This window comes from Dipodomys merriami, unplaced genomic scaffold, assembly GCF_024711535.1.
Source record: "Dipodomys merriami isolate MVZ:Mamm:240054 unplaced genomic scaffold, mDipMer1.0.p SCAF_328, whole genome shotgun sequence".
NCBI lineage: Eukaryota > Metazoa > Chordata > Mammalia > Rodentia > Heteromyidae > Dipodomys > Dipodomys merriami.
In genome coordinates, this window is record NW_027204804.1 from 605,290 (window position 1) to 624,114 (window position 18,825).

General features: G+C 52.7%; 1 protein-coding gene across 5 annotated transcripts; it reads right to left on the reverse strand.

Annotated features, from left to right (window-relative positions):
* Nucleotides 1-898: 898 nt before the first annotated feature.
* LOC138841734 (serine/threonine-protein kinase TAO2-like) lies at nt 899-18,496 on the reverse strand. Of its 5 annotated transcripts, none has more exons than XM_070042579.1 (19): nt 17,725-18,496; nt 14,409-14,575; nt 14,149-14,220; nt 13,955-14,056; nt 13,436-13,481; nt 13,218-13,314; nt 12,964-13,077; nt 12,774-12,865; nt 11,590-11,683; nt 11,411-11,492; nt 10,148-10,315; nt 9,748-10,008; nt 9,430-9,591; nt 7,683-8,048; nt 7,398-7,601; nt 6,857-7,096; nt 3,519-3,731; nt 2,213-2,395; nt 899-2,130 (listed from the first exon to the last, which is right to left on the reverse strand). In XM_070042579.1, the coding sequence occupies exons 2-19, from the start codon at nt 14,538-14,540 to the stop codon at nt 1,609-1,611; spliced, it is 3,150 nt and encodes a 1,049-aa protein (XP_069898680.1). In that variant the 5' UTR covers nt 14,541-14,575; nt 17,725-18,496; the 3' UTR covers nt 899-1,608. The 5 variants fall into 5 exon arrangements, with proteins under 5 accessions (XP_069898680.1, XP_069898679.1, XP_069898681.1 ...); XM_070042578.1 differs by having other exon boundaries at nt 9,748-10,026; XM_070042580.1 differs by lacking the exon at nt 899-2,130 and adding an exon at nt 2,532-2,638 and having other exon boundaries at nt 2,258-2,395; nt 9,748-10,026.
* Nucleotides 18,497-18,825: the final 329 nt, after the last annotated feature.

Genomic DNA, 18,825 nt, shown 5'->3' on the forward strand with positions numbered 1-18,825 from the left:
GAAGCCAAAGCAAAGGCAAGCAGAGGAATTTGAGATCAAGAGATTGACGTGCTTTTGAGTCCCTGGATCCAGTTAGGCCTGAAGTCACTAATACCACTGTAAGTTTTGGTTACACAGCCAGTCCTGGGACTTGAACGTAGGGTCTGAGCAGCACTCTACCACTTAAGCCACAGGGCCATTTCTGCCTCCCCCCCCCCCCCGCCCCCGCTTTCAATCCTGGGGCTTGAACTCAGTACCTGGGTACTGTCCCTGAGTCTCTTTGAGCTCAATGCTAGTGCTCTACTACTCTGAGCCACAGCTCTACTTCCAGTTTTGTGGTAGTTAATTAGAGGTTAAGAATCTCATGGACTTTCCTGCCCAAGCTGCTTTGAACCACGATCCTCAGATCTCAGGCTCCTGAGTAGCTAGGATTACAGGCATGAACCACCAGCACCTGGTGTCTGGCTTTTTCTGATAATTTATTGGAGATAAGCATGTCATGGAGTTTCCTAGCCATGCTTGCTTTGAACCACGATCCTCAGATCTGTCTCCTGATAGTGTCAGCTAGGATTACAGGTGTGAGCTACCAATACTCAGCTAAATTCACTTTTTTATTGTTGGTCATAGGGCTTGAACTCAGGGCCTAGGTGTTGTCCCTGAACCTTTTTTGTCCAAGCTTAACACTCTGCTACTCTGAGCCACAGTTCCACTTCCAGTTTTCTGGTAGTTAACTGGAGGTAAGAATCTCATGGACTTTCCTGCTCAGGCTGGCTTTGAACCATAATCCGCAGATCTCAGTAGCTAGGATTACAGGTGTGAGCCACCAGTACCTGGTAGTTAAATTCACTTTTTAGACAGTATCATTTGCCATTGAACTGTCTTTCATATGTACCTTCGACAAAAAGGGTGAGTCCTGGGATCTGTTAGAATAACCAACAGTTTATTAAAAGCTTGTCTGGGGGCTCGGTGCCAGCCCCACAGCTGAGGGGGCTCCCATAACTGCCCCCAGCCGGGGAGCAGCCCTTTTCCAAGGTCCTTCCCTTGTTCCCTGCCCCAGCCCTGATCCCAATTGGGAGAAAAAAAAAAAAAAAAAAGGACAAGACGGCACAGGACGTCAGACAATAATGGGGGATTGGAGACCTAGGCATCCTGACCTCACCCCACCTCAGGTCCTTCCCACGGAAGGCTTTCACCCACTCTCCCGACCTTGGGCTCCAGTCCTGCTCTGCCACACCACAGGTCTGGGGCCCTGTCATCCCCAGTCCACAGCCCCACTGCAAGGGTAGTATAGTTCTCTGAATATAATATATCTAGACCCGCCCTCTCCCTCCCCCAGGGAACCAGATGAATATTTGACACGCACAGCTCCCTCCTTGCCCAGGTGGTTCCGGAGGGAGACCCTGGCACCATGGTGGGGAGGCAAGGCTCCTGGTCAGCCTTAGAGCACTGATGCCCAAGCTGGTGTGGGGCTACTGGCCAGCCCCAAGAATCTCATGAGATGAGGTCTGAGGGGAGCTGAGCCAGCATCCTGTCCCACCACCCTTGGGTGGGCCTCAAGCTGATAGCCTGCCAGGATCAGGCTCTACCCACCCCCACCCGGCCCCAGTCCTCTGTTCGCCACCCTGCACTTCAAGAATAGAAGTGGGAGGATCCATTGAGGATGTGGGAAGCAACACTGGTGCTGCGGCTCAGAGGCCCAGGCACTGCAGCGGCAGGGGGGCCCACGTTCTCACTGCCACCGCCCCCCGAGGCTGCCCGCCGCAGGGGCTGGGGGCTGTTTCTTAGTAGCAGCAGAGCTCCACCACGGGGTGCCCCACTCTGTGATGGGGGTCCTAGCCAGTTTGGGGGCCCTGGAGGAGCCAACAGAGCTGGCTGGCGCCACGCTGGGGGGGGCATGCCCGGTGGGGGAGGGCCGTGGCTCCAGTGGGCCCCTGAGCGGGGGACAGGGCGGGAAGGCCAGGCAGGGGCAGGAGGTGGGGCAGGGTAGCCCTGGGCAGCAGCCTCAGCTGGGATGCCCCCCAGAGCCATACTGGAGAAGCCCAGTCTCATGCTCTCAGCATCGAAGGCCTCGATCTCACGGGCCTGCCGCTCAAGCAAACTCCGTATTCGCTCGGAGCGCCCTGTCTGCAGGGCCAGCAGCTCTTCTTCCACCTGGGGTACCCAGAAGAGGGGTGAGAGTCTCAGAATGGGGAGCTTGCCCTCCATACCTCACCCTGGAGGCAGAGACCCTTACCCGTTGCTCCAGCAGTGCCCGCCTCAGGGCTACTCTCTGCTCTAGCTCCCGCAACTCCCGCTCATGCTGGCTCTCGGTGCGGATCTTGATCTTGCTCTGGTAGGCGTTAAGCAGCTCTAGCTCCTGTTGAAGCTGCTGCCTCAGGGCCTGGAACTCTGCCTCCTGGGTCTCATCAAGCCGGAGCTGGAGGGCAGCAAGAACCAGTTTTAGGGACCTCTTCCCCTTCCCCCACCGTCCTCCCCTGCCCCAGGTAGGCCTGGGCCCTAAGGTGGCAAGAAGCAGCGGTCTCAACGTCTATCAGAATGGAAGATGATCATACCCTGTGGCACAGCAATTACACTTGCAGGAATTTATCCCCCAGGTATACTTGCACAAGTGCTCGAGGTGTTCACGGAAGCGTTGGGATAGCAAAATGCTGGAAACAACCTAAATGTCCACCAATAAGGGATGGGTTAAATAAATTTATGATACAGCCATACTAGGGAAAATTCTACATTGTAGCTGGGCTTGGTGGCTCACCCAGTGACACCAGCACTCAGGAGGCCAAGGGAGGAGGATTCTGAATTTGAGGTCAGCCTGGACTATATAGTGAGACCCTGTCTCAGGAAAACAAGATAAAACAAAAACACCAAATTCTATATTATTAAAAAAAAAAGTATACGTACTGATATGTAACCAGGTCCAAAAAAAATTAAGGGGGAAAAAAAGAGATTAGAGAGGAGTATGCAAAGTATAATTCCACTTGTATTTAATATTTGTAATTTTCCAAATATGCATTGGGAAACATCTACAAAACAGTTATCATTGGCAAGTTACCTCTGAGAGGTGCAACTGGGTGAGAATGGGGCCCTCTGACCGCTTATACTCCATGTACATTTTAAGCTGCCCACTCCAGTGATGCATGTGGTTAGTTTTTAGAACAGCAACCTTCCAAATCTCCTGAAGTTTTGAGTAAATGAGCCCCAAGGGCTACACTCACTATAATCTGCTCCCTGTTCACATAGTAAACTAACTCAGGCCCAGGAAAAAATTATAGCCACTCTTTTCCTTGGTGGTTCTTTGTAGAGTAGATAGGATGGCTTTGTCAAGACCTTAAGAAAATGCTAAGAGAAACAGTAAAACCATCGAGAATATGAAATAACAAAACCTTTGGGGAGAACACCAACAGTGAAAGCATTATCAGTTTTCCAAGCATAAAAAGGCTCATCCTTTTTGTCCGTACCTCCCACCTTCCACTGCCTGTTAACTAAGTTGGAAATACAGAGGCCAACCTCCACTGTCTCCCTCTCAGGTCCCCAGGCCTCACCGCCTGTGAGCTGAGCATCTCTGAGATGGACTGGTCATACTGCTCCGCCAAGATCGCCAGCTTTCGGGTCTGTTCTTCCTTGAGCCGCTTAAGGAGGCTCTTGTGCTGAGCTTTGGGTGTAGTTTCCAGCAAGTGTGCCCGCAGAGCCTTGTACTGCCGGGTCTGGATCTTACACGTCTCCTGGAACTGCTTCTTGATCTGCAGCTCCTTCGACTATGCAGCGGATGATCAAGGGGAAATGGGGGCAGGGGAGAGGAAGAGGAAGAGAAGGAACAACCAGGGGAAAGGGAGAGAAGAGGAGGAAGGAGACAGAAGCAGAGACAGGGAGAGGGAGAGAAACAGAAAACATGTTAGACAGAGGGGGCGGGGGGAGCTGTATACAGACAGACATGGAAAGATGGGATGGTGTTGAGACAGATCAGGAAGGTCTTGATGGGCAAGAGATGCCAAGAAAACAAGACAGATTCCAAGGGTACATCCAGAGTGGGTGGAATGCCACGGGAAGGAACATCAGAGTTCATGGACAGGGTACTGAGAATCTTTAGAGGACTGAGAACACAGAAGAAGCTTTGACCATGCAACAAGGGAGAAAATACGACCTCCGGATAGGAGCATGTGAGCAAACATAAGAATGTGCAAAGGACTAAGTGAGAAGACTTGAGTCACACAGAACACCCACAGAAGGCAGCACAACTAAGGAGAGAGGAAGGCCCAGGTCCAGAACCTCAGGGAGGAAGACAGGGAAGGAAAAGCACCGAGCTGAGAAATGGATAAGAAAGGTTTGCCCACTTTGGGCCACAGAGGGAAAGGGGGCAAAGGAGGTGGCCAGAAAGGGCTTGACATGTTCAACAGGCAGCATCTGCCACCTGGACCAGATCCACATTCCAGCCTGGCCCTACAATCTCAGCTCCCACTCCATGCCCAACCCCTCCCATGGCTCCCACACTCTTAACTGGGCCCCAGCCCACCACCCTCAACTGCGGAGGGTCTGTGGTCCCATCCCCCAACCCTCTAGGCTAATGCCTGATGCAGGGAAGAGATGCAGCTCCCAAACAGAAGGGAACCCAGTAGGCAATGGGTTGGGGAAAAGACCGAGGATGAAGAGACCTAAGGACTTGGGCCCTAAGGGCTCTCGGGAAGGGACCCACAAATAAGCAAGTGATGGGACCAGGAGGCTCTGGGGCAGCTCTGTAGGGACCCACAGCCCAGGGCTGGTAGTGGTCATGGTGTGATGAAGCTATGAAGGCAGAGGATGAGGTTGAGGAGTGAAAGGAATTGAGATAACGCAGATGGGGTGAAGAGGTCATGGAGCTGGGGGCCAAGGGTCCAGATTGGGGGCAAACCAGGAAGGCTAGGCGGCAGGACAAAGCAGACAGAGGCAGCCTGGGCCAAAGGTACAGTTCCGCTCAGATATTTTATTTGTGTTTGTCTTTTTCTTTTTTTTTCTTTTTTTCTTTTTCTTTTTTTGGTAGGGGGAAGGGGACAGGTTGGAAGGGAGACAGAAAAACAAAATCAAAGAGGAGAAAAAAACAAAAAAACAAAAAAACTGTAATTTTGTTCCCACCCCACCCCCCTGGCCCCAGGCCTGAGTCAATGAGGGTGAGGATGAACACACACACAGTGGGAGAACAGCAATAACTTAGGGGTCAGGAGAACACAAAGTGTGACTTGTGGACTCTATGGTGGAGGAGGCTGCCTGTCTAAAGGCCCCAGAGGCTGGGCTGGCCTGGGGGTGGGGGGACATGCTGAGGGAGGAGGGGTGGAAGGAAGGAGAGGACTTGGGGACTGAAAAAAAAAACCATCACTGAGTCCTGGGAGATAAAGTGCTCGCTGCTCTAGATTTGGGCAGGAAAGATTGGAGTTGGTTACCTCCAGGGAGGCAGGGCCCGGAACTGGCGCGTCCGGGATCTCCGCCCAGTTAAGGCCCCTGGTGGTGGCTGGCGGGAGGCAGGAGGACCAAGTCGGCGCTGGCTGCGTGGTAGCAGCCGTGGAATCCGACTGGGCCTTTCACCACGAAGCAAGCCCCAGCTGGCCAGCGTGTGGATGGCCCAGGGGGGCAAACGGGAGGCTAAACCTTGACTGGCCCGTGCTAGGCGCCAGTTCCAGCCCTTGCACAAAGCCCAAACCCTTGACAACAAGGCGAATGGGCGCCGAACAGTGGGAGGATTACCCCTCCGAGGTCCAGGAACAGGCAGGCGGCTTCGGAAGCCATCTTTGTTGGTCTTGGGGTAGAGCGCAAACAGGCCCCTGTCACCCACAGCCCCAAAGCCCTGTAGGGCCTGGAAGGCCTTGGGTGATAGGCGCAACAGAACCCGCAACCAGAGTCGAGAGATGCTCCTGCGGATCCAGGGGCCTTGCTGCCGCACCCATTTGCCTCCGGCTGCCATAGCTGCCAGGGGTAGAGCCAGGCCTGGCCAAGCCAGGAGCCAGGCTGCCCCAAGCCCCAGAGGCACACCCATAAGGCCTCGGCGCCAGCTCAGGCTCAGGACAGCCCCTAGTGCGCTGCTCTGGGCCAATACCAGAAACAGACTGGGGGGCAGATGAAGAGCTGTACAAAGGAGTAAGTAGGAGGCCCCCAGGCCTACCAATCCCACTTCGAGGGCTAACAGTGCTGCCTGCAGGCCACCCCCACCCTGGGCTGCCAGCAGTGGGAGCAGCAGCAGAAGTAACAGGGGCAGGAGACCAGAGGAAGACCCCACTGCGAAGGAGAGGCCAGCGAGGAGGCCGTGGGACAGGAGTCCAGGGAGCTGGCTAGCAGGGCCAGGCCTTAGATGTGGTGGAGGTGGTTCTGGAGGGATGTCTGGGGAGGGGCAGCCATCTCCAGGATCCCGAAGGGTTCCAATTGGAGCCCCCTCCTCGTCCTCCTCCTCCTCCTCCTCCGGCACTGGAGTCAGTGCTGGACCCTGGACCCAGCAGAGATCCAACTCCTCATCCAGAAAGCTTCCATTCTCCTGTCCCCACAGCCTCCATGCCCCAGCCGCCTCCTCGCCAGCAATGCTTCTTTCCTCAGGTGGCAGTGATGGGACTCTAAACTCCTCTATCTTCTCCTCTGGTGGATCCCAATCTTCCTCCTTATCCAAATTCCTATGTTTTTGTGAGCTGAGACTAAGGGTTCCTGACTCTTCCCCCAAAATCCTCTGCTCCTCTGGCTCCAAGGTGCTCCCTTCCTTTCCCAGAATCCTCTCTGACACTGCTTCCTCCTCCTTTCCCAGCACCCTCTGGTCCAGGACTGTCTCCTGGCCGGATGAGCAGGGCTGCTCTTCACTAGGAGTGCCTGTGCTAGGTGGTCTCAGAATGCCAGTAATGGGGTGTTCTGGGGGGCGCTGGCCTGCACGTACTTTGAGGCTCTTGGGCTGCTGGCGAACCTGGGCCGCATGCTTCTGTCGTAGCTCTTGTTCACGTCGCTTGTTGTACTCCAGCTGGTTGCCCAGCTCCGTCTGGTGCTGGAGGCGGGTGAGTTCGGCTCGTGTGCGCTGGACAGCCTGGAGCTGCCGAAGCTCCAGCTCCCGAGTGGCCTCATGCTGCCGCAGCAGCAAGGCACACTCCAAGTCCTTCTGTGTCTGTTTCTTGTTCAAGTCCTGAAGCAGAAGGGAGGCAGGCAGGGCCCAGGGCCTGGGTCAAGGAGCTTTGTTTGTATCAAGGCAGGAAAAATCCCCAACTCCTTGGCAAGGGGAGCTGATAGTGGGGTGGAGGATAGCTGGCCTGGGAACAGAGGCCTAAGGACCTTCTTGCAGGACCCAATGAGGATGGGAGGCAAGAAGGGTATTAAAGAGAACCTGAACCACAACATCACTCCAACAGAGGGGAAAGAAAACTTGAGGGAGGCAAATAAGAGAGAGATGCCAGAATGCTTGACTCATGGTGGGTGGGGCAGCCTACCTCTCGCAGCAGGTCCTGGTCCAGGCTATGACGGGCCAGCAACATCTTGCGCTTATACTGGCGACACTGCAGCTCAAAATACTGTCGCTGGCGCCTCAGCAGCCCTGCCTCCTCCTCTGCCTGGCACTGTTGCAGTTGCTCCTTCTGCCGCAGCAGCCACTCTGCCTTCTCCCGCTTGGGTGTGCTAGGGTTCTCCTGCAGTTCCTGGATGGGGCAGTGGGGAACAGGGTCAGGACCTTACTGCCCACCCTCAGTCCTCCCCCCACTGCAACGGCTCTAGCCTACCTCCTTCAGCTGCTCCTTCCGAAGCTTATAGGTTCGCTTCTGTGCCTCCAGCAAGGCAGCCAGCTCTTTTTTCTGCTGCCCGAGGATGTGCTGCTGGAACTTCCGTTCCTCTGCCTGGGCAGCCCGTGCTTCCTTCTCACCAATGGCCTGGTGCCGCCGGGCCAGCTTCTCAGCTTCAGCCCCAAAGCCAGCCCGCTGTGCCTCAAGTTCCCGCTGCAGCCGTGCGCTGTGCTCCTCACGTTCACCCCTCAACCTTGACTCCAGGGCCAGAAGCTGCTTCTGGTGCTGTCGCCGCATCCGTTTGTAACCACTTAGCTGCTCCCGCAGGGCTGAATCCTGCTCATGCTCCTGGATCTGCCGGCTGACCTAGGGTGAAGAGGGGATCAAAACACACTCAGCGCTGGCCCTCATTTTATTCACACAGATCATCTTGGTGCTCCATGGGGAAGAACACAGCTTTCAGACTCATGGTTTCATTCTTATTCTGGACCTTCCCACACTTAACCTCTCTCTTTGAGCCTGTTTCCTCAGAGATGATAGCAATATCATCTTACTTCGTGGGTTGGTGTGATCCAATGAGAAAAAAAAAAGGTGATGAGCACAGAGCCGGCACAAAAATAGAAATAACTCAGATTAGTTCAAAAGAGTGAACAGTCAGACCTAGGTTCAGATCCCAGCCAGACCTAGGTTCAGATCCCAGTTCTGCCTCTTCCTCCCATGTGACTTCCTTTCGCATTTCTTGCCTCATCCATGGGCAATTCATATACATACGCACAGTGGCAAGCTCAACACTTACACAGAAGAGCATCGGCAGACTCTAAACCCAAGTGCTGTGTCCTTTACCTTCAACAAACATGGAGGACACATCATACCTCATGGCCTAGCTGGGATGGATGCTGGAGAAAGAACACTGGGTCTAGATCTCCTCACCCAAGGGTGATCGCTGGTCCTATTTGCAATTACTATCACTGGCTCTTAAGCTAGTCCAGGTGGGGGCCAAGGTATTGGAAGCCAAAGACCTCTCTGCAAAGCACCACAGAGCACGAAGAACTGTGGCAACTGAAGAGCTGGCTTCATGGAAGCCCTGGCCTCAGACAGAGGCTACAGGAACACAACAGACCTACTCGGCAGCCGTTACAGGGACAGCTGGCACCCAAATGCAGCCAAGTGGGAATGTGACCTTAAAGGTTTATTAAAAGCATGAATAAATAACTTTGTCTTATGAAAACCTTAACACTTTTTTCCTGTAGACAGAGAAAAAAATGGGAATGACTTAATTCGAGAGAGGACCAAGATACTGTCTTCAGGACTTAGGACCCACCAAAGAACCTGGGCAAGATTCTCCCAGGGTGGCTGAAAAAAATGAAGTATACCACTGAACCCCATTCTGCCCTCTGCCTCCTGAATCCAGTAAGCCTGAAGGTACGATACATGGGCTGCACATGCCCATGGGTGTAGAGCACCTGACTAGCCAGAGGAGCCTGGGAAGCCCCCAGGAGCTGTTATTTATGGCAGGTTGTGAAAATGGACTAAGAATTTCCTACATTACAATACCAAGACTGGACAATGTGACAAAAGTCTGCTGGGAAAAAGGAGTAGAGTCACGGAGAGGAGAAAACTACGGAGAGCAGCCAATGAGAACAGAATCTAATTAGTTGTTTGTCCCAGGAACAAAGTCACTTCAGGACTTGAAGACAGTCTGGAGTATCCAGGTAACTTAGAGAAGGTGATGAGCGGCTGCACTCACCAGAGAGGCAGTACGAATGGTGGCAAAATGGTCCCGGTTGCGGCAGTAGGCCCGGCGGCGGGCAGAAGAGGTGGTGGAGGTGGGAGCTGGGGCTGCAGGTGGCTGGAGTGGGCTCGGAGTTATCTCCGGCTGGTAGGGATCATCATACAGGTTGTCAGAACCCTAGAGGAAGTGGAGGTGAAAGAATACCCATCTCAGAGGCCATTGAACCCAAAGGGAGTTACTAGAGGAGGAACAATCATGTTCCTCAGATAGCTCCTGAGGACAGTTCAAGCTAGGCTGCTTAACTGTCAGGCCCGCTCAGGGTGAGCCACATACCGGCAGGCGGTGGATTATAGAGCTGTGCGAAGTAACCGTGTGCTCGCCCTCCTGCATCATGGCCATCTCTCGGGCTTCAGGGCCTTCTTCCTCCTCCTCTTCCTCCTCTTCTTCCTCCTCTTCCTCTTCATTGTCCGAGGCATCGGCTAGGCTGTTGACTGAGCTGCTCTGGCTGGAAGCACTGATGGACATGCTGGGCACAGAGTGACTACTCTCCAGACTGGTCAGTGTCCCTGCCCGGTGCATGTAGGGCTCGGTCTCCTGTGAACAGGGCGTGGTCTGTTGGGCAAGGAAGGGGAAGGACAAGGAGTGTGTGCATGGAGGCAGCACAAGCAGTCAGAGGGTATGCAGAAGTAGGGGGTGGGGCAAGTGGGAAAGGTGGCAGGGTCAGCTGGGTCACCTCCTCCTCCTCTGGTGCCTCAGCACCAGGACCATTGGGGGCCTCTTGGAATAGAATCTTTTTCATCTTGCGGTACTGCAGGTTGTCCAGTTCCCGCACAGCATCCTTGGTTCTCTGGATCAGGTCCATGATGACTGTGGGTGGCCGCTCCCGGAGCACAAAGCGGTGCTAGGGGAAGAGAACATTGAGGCTTGCTGCAACTCCCACCCCATCATCCCATTCCAATCCAAGGCTCTGAGTATTCTCACTGGCCTGAAATATTCTCCTGAGGCCCAAACCCACCATGGTGAATACTTTCCTTGTCTCAAACCCCTCTCCCACAAAAATGTGTCTACCACTCAATCTCCATTCCTTAGACAGTCTCTTGTTTTACAGATGTGCTGAAGGCAACGTCAGTCAGGAGATCTGAATTCTAGTCTAGTTCCACTATTCAAGTGTTATGTAGCTGGGTGCTAGTGGCTCATGGTGGGCACCAGTGGCTCACATCTGTAATCCTAGCTACTCAGGAGGCTGAGAACTGAGGACCACGATTCAAAGCTAGCCTGGGCAGGAAAGCCCATGAGACTCTTTTCTCCAGTGAACCACCAAAATGCCAGAGCTGTGGCTCAAATGGTAGAGTGCTAGTCTTAAAAAAACCTTAGGGACAATGCCCAGGCCCAGGATTGGAACAAAACAAAACAAAAAAATAAGTGCCAGGATTGGCACACACAAGAAACATGCCATGTCATCTTGGATGTATCATAAGGTCTCTTTGGGCCTCAAAAGCTATTCCAGAATTTTCAAATAAGTAGGTCAAACTAGACTGTCTAAATCAGTCCTAACTAGAGATCCTTATGGACCCTTCAAAAGTGTTTCAGGGGATACTGGGTTGTGTCTCAAGTGGTAGAATGCCTGCCAAGCTAGTATGAAACAGAATTCAAACCCCAGAACTGCCAAAAACAAACAAAATTAAAACACCAAGTGAAATCATACATTGACCCATGATAAGACACCCTAGATTTGGGGCTTGAATTCATCAGATGAGTGTGGCATCGCCGATTATCTCATGCTAATCAAAAGCTCTAGCTCGCAATAAGATATGGGGGAAGTTATTATTGTTTAGAGATTAAAGCAGTCTGATAGAAAAAAAATCTTTCAAAAAAGGCATTAAGGATGGGGTGGGAATTTGTGAATGAAGCTCCTAGTAGAGAAGGGCGTTGGGGAGGCTTTCTTGGCCTCCACCAATCTGCAGTTTTAAGGGAATACAAGCCAGTAAGCCCTCACCTTCAGAAGAACCTCTGAGGTGGGTCTATCTTGAGGGATTTTCTGAAGGCAGGAATCAACAAAATTCCGGAAGTACTCAGACCTATAAGTTAACAGAGGGCGGGGGACAGGAGAAATAAGAATGAGCCAGGCAGCGTAACTCCATGGTCTAGCCCAGTTCCAGATACCCCAGTACTCACCAGTGTCCTGACTGGAGTGCGGGGGACTCATTCTGTGCAATGTGGTATAAGGCACTCATCGCGTTCATGTTAAACAGTGGTGGCTTCCGCTCCGCTATGGGAAAGTCAATAGGGGAGAAGGTGAAAGATGGCAGGTGCACAGAATAGACTAGAATGGAACTTAGCAAGGTTTCAAATCCCAAAGTCTAAATTAGAAATAACATGACCTTGAACAATTCACCATTATGTTGAATTTTCACTAGTTCCTTCCTCAGTAAATGTAGTATCTCCCCTCTCTGATACAAGCAGAAAAGGGATCAAAGAAAATAGCATTCAGGACTGGGAAGGTAGCTCAGTGGTAGAGTGCTTGCCTCACATGCATGAGGCCCTAGGTTCAATTCCTCAGCACCACATAAACAGAAAAAGCTGGAAGTAGTGCTGTGGCTCAAGTGGTAGAACGCTAGCTAGCCCCGATTTGAAGAGTTGAGGGACAGCACCCTGGCCCAGAGTTTAAGCACCACGATCAACAAAAACAAACAAACAAAAAAGAACATTCACAAATGCCCACAAAAAGGCAGATGGAAGCACACATTCAGTTATTAAGTAGTACTTATTAAGAAACAAATAGGAGCAAAAAACTTGCAAAGCATTATGGGGAAGATAAAAGAATCTAGACTTGGGCTGGGAAGGTGGCTCAGTGGTAGAGCACTTGCCTTGCATGCTTGAGGCCCTGGGTTTGATTCCTCAGCACCACATAAGCAGAAAAAGCCGGAAGTGGTTCTGTGGCTCACATGGTAGAGCACTAGCCTTGAGCTGAAGCACTGAGGGACAGTGCCCAGACCCAGAGTTCAGGCCCCACAACCAACAAAAAAAAAAACGAACAAACAATCTAGACTTGCTCTCAAGGAACTTTTACCCTAAAAGAAAGGTTAAACAGAATGATCAAGTAACATCAAGTCAGGCCTCGGTTCAGTAGCAGAGCACTTAACTAAGGTAGTGGACAGAAAGCCATTAACTACTACAAAACCTTTAAGGCTAAGAATTGGCAGGATTTGACAGGTGCTGATAGTCAGAGCTCCAGGATGGTCAAAATGGACTGGAGTTTGGAGGTCTAGGATGCCATCCCCAGAGGATGGGATGGGGCGAGGACAGTAATGGAAAGGAGGAAAGAAGAAAGGAGGGAGTAAAGGGGAGACCATACTTACCCAGCTCAATGCAGGTTATCCCCAAGGACCAAACATCCACTTTGCCATCGTATTGCCCCTCATCCATGGCCAAGATCACCTCTGGAGCCATCCTGAGAGAATGAGAGGAAAGAGGTGAATCACCTCTCAGTCTCCACAACTCTTACTCCTGCCACCCTGGGAGCTCTTTCCACCCACCACCACCCCTCACCAGTATGGGGTGCCCACGAAGGAGTTGGCAGGTGCCATGATGGATGCGGAGCCGAAGTCCCCCAGCTTCACTAAGCCTGGCTCTGACAGCAGGATGTTTCCAGCCTTCACATCCCTAATGGAGACAAAGAAGAGATGAAATGTCTCAAGAAAGTTGGGCAGGGACGTTAGCAGTTCCCAAGACAGTTGCAGACCAGAGAAATGAGGGGTGTGTGGCAAGCACTCTTATTCTAGCCATCTCTGGCACTGTTGTACCTGTGGATCATGTTGTGGGAGTGCAGGTAGGCCAGGCCTTGAAGCGCCCCATGGGTCACAGCTGCAATCTCCACTTCCTGAAGGGGCTTCTTGTGCACTGAAGAGGGGAAAAATATCAAATTAAAGGGGTTGGTAGGTGGGACTGGATTACGATCCCTTTATCCCTTCCCTTATAGCTTCTTTGCGCCCTTATCCCACTTATTGACCAAGTCACTTACCTTCTAGAAGGTCAGAAGCTGAGCCCAGACAATACTCCATCACCAGCTATGAAAGGGTCAAGCATTAGAGATCAACAGATCCTGGCTACACCTGGCCTAGCATCCGTGGGAAGATTCTCAAAACAGAGCTTTTCTGCCTATCCCTTCACTCAGGTGATGCTCCAGAAGACATGACAGGGAGGAAGGGCAGGCAACTGGAGAAAATGAGGAGGTGGTGGGAGAGTCCCTGGCTAGACAAAGCCCAAGTTATTCCCCATTAGTTCCATTTGAATCCCTTTAACCCTCTATTCACTCTTCCCCTCCTCCAGACCACATGCCCCCTTCCACCTGCTACCAACATCACTCTTCAGCAAACTTCCTTCCCCCCCAGACTGATCCTATTGTTCTTGGATTTGTCTGAGGACTAAAGTAGTCAGTAAAGACTTCCTCTATCTTAAGATCCCACAATGGCGCCCTGAACAAGGCCCACTAAAGAAACTGGGCCAGGACAAGATGGGCATGAGGAGGGGAACAGCTTACCCAAGCTGTGTGCTCCCTCAGGTAACAGCCCCGGTACTGAATGGTATTGGGATGTCGGAGCTTCTGCAAGAACCGCACCTCCTTGATGATGTCCTGCCATTTCTATAAAGTCAGAGTGGAAAGGAGTTACACAACCTGCATCTTGAGATTGAGGTCCTCTGTACCATAGCCTGGTCTTAGGGAGCTTGACTCACCTCATTTGATTGCTTCCCACTGTAGGACATCTTCTTGATGGCCACCACCTCACTATTTCGAACATCCCGGGCCTAGAGGACCAGATCAGAGGCTGGTGATACATCTTCTTCTCCTCCAGCACAGGGCAGGGGGAGATTTGCTGACCCAGTAGGAGGAGACAGGAAAGGTTGGTATGGTGGAATGGCTTAGAAGGACTGTCTGGAAGCTCACAGAGTGAAGAGAGTCCCCATCCTTACTTTACTCCCCAAGCCCAACTCACAAAGTACACAGCTCCAAAGCTGCCATGGCCAATTTCCCGGAGGTCAGAGAAGAGCTTTTCAGGGTCATCCTTGAAGAAGAGCTCAGCCACATCAGGGTCCTTCAGGCTCCCAGCCCGGCCCCCAGCTGGCATGGTGGCCCCTGGGGGCCCTGAGAGTAGGGCCTCACCTGGGAAAGGAAGATAGGATTCTTAGCACAGGCCAGGAGCCACAGGGAAAGGAAGAGCCCCCTCCAGTTCCTGACTTCTCCTCCCCACTCATTCTGAGGAGGAGGAGGCACTGCTGAGAAAGGACAGGGGGAGATCAGGAGCAACATCCAAGCTCTGAAAAAAATGAAGTTGCCTTGGCAACTAGATCACGGGGGCCGCGGCCCTGGAGTCCCTAAAATTGCTAGGAAGGCACTGCGAAGTCAAACACTCACCACCCCTTTCATCCCTCAACAAGTTCACATTTCCTTATAACCTGTTTTCCCTCCAGATCCCCATGTCCTGTCCCTCAAGTCCCATGCTCCCAACAATTTCCAGGCACCTTCCTGTTCCCGTTGGTGCTGAGACCCCCTCCTCCTTCAACCTTTCACACCCTGGAAGAGAACAGGAAACAGCTAGGCCGGAGGTAGTGGAAATCCGGCCATTGTTCCAAGTGGGTACTAGCCCAGAAGAACCTGGAGACTCACTCTCACAAAGGGTAGGGATACTGTGGCAGGGAGATCTAGAATGGGAAAGCCAGGGATGGAAGTGGCATCTGATTTTGAGGGCATCACTGTGATCTGGGATGCCTTGTCTAGTCCAATTGCATAAGCAGCATATACACAGGATATCTGTGGTATGAACAGCATTTGTTGACCATGGGTAGCAAGTACCTCACTGCATGCTCATCTCAATTTTATGGGGTATTCTCTTTACCCCTATTTCACCAGTGAGGAATACAAGCTTAGAAAGGATAAGTGACTTGACCAAAGCTGTCTCACCACCAGCAGGCTTTTTGGAACAGCTTTATGAAACCAGCAGGGCAGGGTTAGAATCAGGATCAGCATTTATCAGACAAGTTGCTGAGTAGCAGAGGTAAAAACGACTACAGGCTCAAACCTGTAATCCTAGTTACTCAGGAAGTGGAGATTTGAGGATCGAGGTTTGAAGCCAGCTCAGGCAGGAAAGTCCACGAGACTCTTATTTCCAATTAACCACCAAAAAGCCAGAAATGGAGCTATGACTCAAGTTGTAGAGCACCAGCTTCGAGTGAAAAAGCTAAGAGACAGCACCCAGATTCTGGATTTAACTCTAGTACTGGTGCACACACACGCACAAAGACTTTCTCTAAGGTCAGAGACCAGGCAGGACTTTCTCTTCACTAAAGCCTAATTGCTTGTCACTCAAGCTTGGCCCGTCCTACAGGAAGCCTCCCTTGACTACTCCAGGCCTTGGAGGGTGTTCCCTGATCACCCAGCCAAATACCAAGAAAAAGTTGCTGCTGGTTATCAGAATCAGACTCTCAAGGGGATTCCAGGAGAGAATCCGAGCTAAACACAAAGGCTCCTTCAGCAGAGCTAGACTCCCAAGAAAGAGTTCTAGCTGCTTAAAAGCACCTAACAATTTTAGCAGGTAATTATATTTGGTTGTGCACTGTTTCCTGTTGTGTTGTTAAATGTTGTCTCTTCAACTCAACTGGAAGCTGAAGGGCAAGGAGGGAGTCTGACTGTTCAGGGGCCCAGGAGGGTAGAGGGCTCAGAAAGGCTGTGATCCCTTGTCCTCAGCTCAGCCCACGACAGCAGCCAAGTTACTCAAGGCCCCCTTCTGCCAACAATGGTGCCTGAGCACTCCTCACCTGCATCACAGATCACAAGAGCAGGTGCTCACAACCTGCCAAGGCAATCTTCCTGACCTCTTTCCTAGCACCAACCCCATGGCTGCCAGGATCTCTGACCACGTAACAAGGGTGCCAGCCATTGGCACACAGGTTCTCTTCCTCATAAAAACAACAGCATTTGAGCCATTACCAAGGTCTGTGCTAAATCAAAACCATGTTTTAAAAATCAATGTTCATATCCTTGTGTCTGATGAGAAATCTGTCCTCATCATTGAGCTGCCCTACCAGTATATTCCATCTACACTGTTCAGCAACAGCTTTAGATAACTCCTTTCCATTCTTGGTCTTCTCCGGTTAAATGGATTATTGTAGTATGGGACTCATGAGATCTCACTGAAACACTATGCAGACACTCAACATATGGATTTTTTTTTTTTCTTTCCCTGTCTCTAGGGTTGCCATAGGCTTAATGCTTCAGGAAATCATCTTACCCCAACTGCCAAGCTTTAACTGTCAAGAGAGGCCACTATGGCCATCGTTTGTCAGAAGGGCCAGCCCTTTCAGAAACCCAAAGTCTGAGAATGTGGTAAAGATGAAGGTCATGTTAAGACAGAAAATGCACAAAGCAGAAGCAGGAGTCACAGGCTCCCCTCATGAAAAGCTCCTTAGTCTACAGCCCTCCTAGAAAGGAATTCCATCACACCCCCATTTTCAACCCTCACCCCAACTCATCTTCCTGTGGGCCTCACTGGCTAAGCCTAAGCTTGGAAGAAACATGGCCAGAAACAAGTGTGGATCAAGGGCGAGACCTGGTTGAGGACTTAGTTTAAAATTCCCATTCAGCTGTGTGACCTTGGGCAACCTCTCTGGGCCTCAATGTTCTCAACTGTAAAATGGGAAGACAGCATTAAAAGAGCTTTCACAGGGTGAATGGGATGTGTGAGGCCAAAGAGAATGGATAAGAAGTAATTTATAAAGGAAGATCACTTGATAAATGTATACCAGCAAGGTTAATTGTGGCCAGGTGAAAACACACACACACACACACACACACACACACACACACACACACACTTCCTTGCAAGGACAAGACATCCAACCAAATCAGGCATGAAAAGCAGATAAGCAGACCCACCATGGCAATCAGAGGCATGTGAACCAACACCCCAGAGCAGTCAGGAAAAAGAAGTATAATCATGAAGAAGAGGTGGCTACGAGGGACAAAGTTAACAGAGAACACCAGAAAGGTACAATCCATGTGATTAACTCAAGTACCCTAGGGCATGACATTAGAGACCTGTCACCTGAGGTCCCCCATCAACCAGACACAATGAAGGGAAGAGGAAGGGGAAGAGGGTGGCAACACAAGGCAAGGCGGGCCAGAGGCTGACCACGGGCCCAGCTGGGGTTCCCCATCCTGAAGAGAGGGCCTGCCCCGGCCCAGCCTCTCAGAAAGAAGGACTGTTTCTTCTGTGCTAGACACAGGGACCCGCGCCCCTGCACCCCGTGTCTCACCTGGTAGGGGTCACTATGGTGCCCCAGCGCCTCCGCTTCCGCCTGGAGTCCTCCAGCGGCTCTGCCAAGCAGGGAGAGGGGCAAGGAGACCTTTCCCCCTTGCCACCTCTTCCTCGGCTTTCGCCCTTCCGGAGGGGCGGGCCCGGGAAGCCGCCCCGGGAGGGGAGGGGGTGACAACCTGATCTGACCTCGCGGTCCAGTCCTCCCCCAACTCGAGGGCGAGAGTTGCTGAATCCCGGATTCCTGGTGTGGGGGTCTCGACCCCGTATCTTTACGCACGGAGAAAATGAATCCGCTCTCTGAAGGCCTGGGGAGTGAACCCCGGATACTGGTGCACACAGGGGCCTGAACCCCAGAGATCTGAAATTCTATAAAACAGACCCCCAGGTTTGGAGAGGCTGGGACCCGAGTCCCGGCTGTCTGGAATAGGAGGGCTGATACCTGGCTATTTGAGAGGCAGGGGGGGCGAAGCCCGGAAATGTGGAACCCAGGAGCCTGAACCCGGGTCTCCGGCCACCGTCCGGGGGGCCCACCCCGAGGACGCCCGGCCGCACGGCCCCTCACGCCGGGGTCCGAGAGTGACAGCCCCCGCTCCCGCCCTGGCCTCCTTCCTTCCTCCTCCTCGCTCTCGAGGACAGCTGAGAGACTGTGGCTAAGGCGCTGCCGACTGTCTCCGCGCCCTCTCTCCCTCTCCTCTCCTCCGTCTCAGCCTCTCTCCGCACCACAGCCCGGTCTCGTCCCGGTCTCCCTCTCCCTCTTCCTCCCAATTCCAAGATGGAGACCGGGCGGGAGCGCGCAAGCGCGGTAGGAACGCCAGGCCAAAAGAGGCGGAGCCCCAGGGAAAGAACCCTGCCCCTCCCGCCTGGCGGCTGCAGCCCGAGAGACTCGGAGTCACCGGGGCCGAGTGCGCGCGCGCCCCGCCACGCGGACCCTGGGTGGGAGGGGGCGGGGAGGCGGCTGGGCTTGCCGGGGGAGGAGCCCAGCGCGCAATCCGACGACTGGTGGCGGACGGAGCGGGGACGCATGCGCTCACCCCGCCTTCGCGCCTGGCTCGAGCTTGTTGCTAGGGCAAGCTTGGGGGGGCGCGGGTGGAAGGAAAAC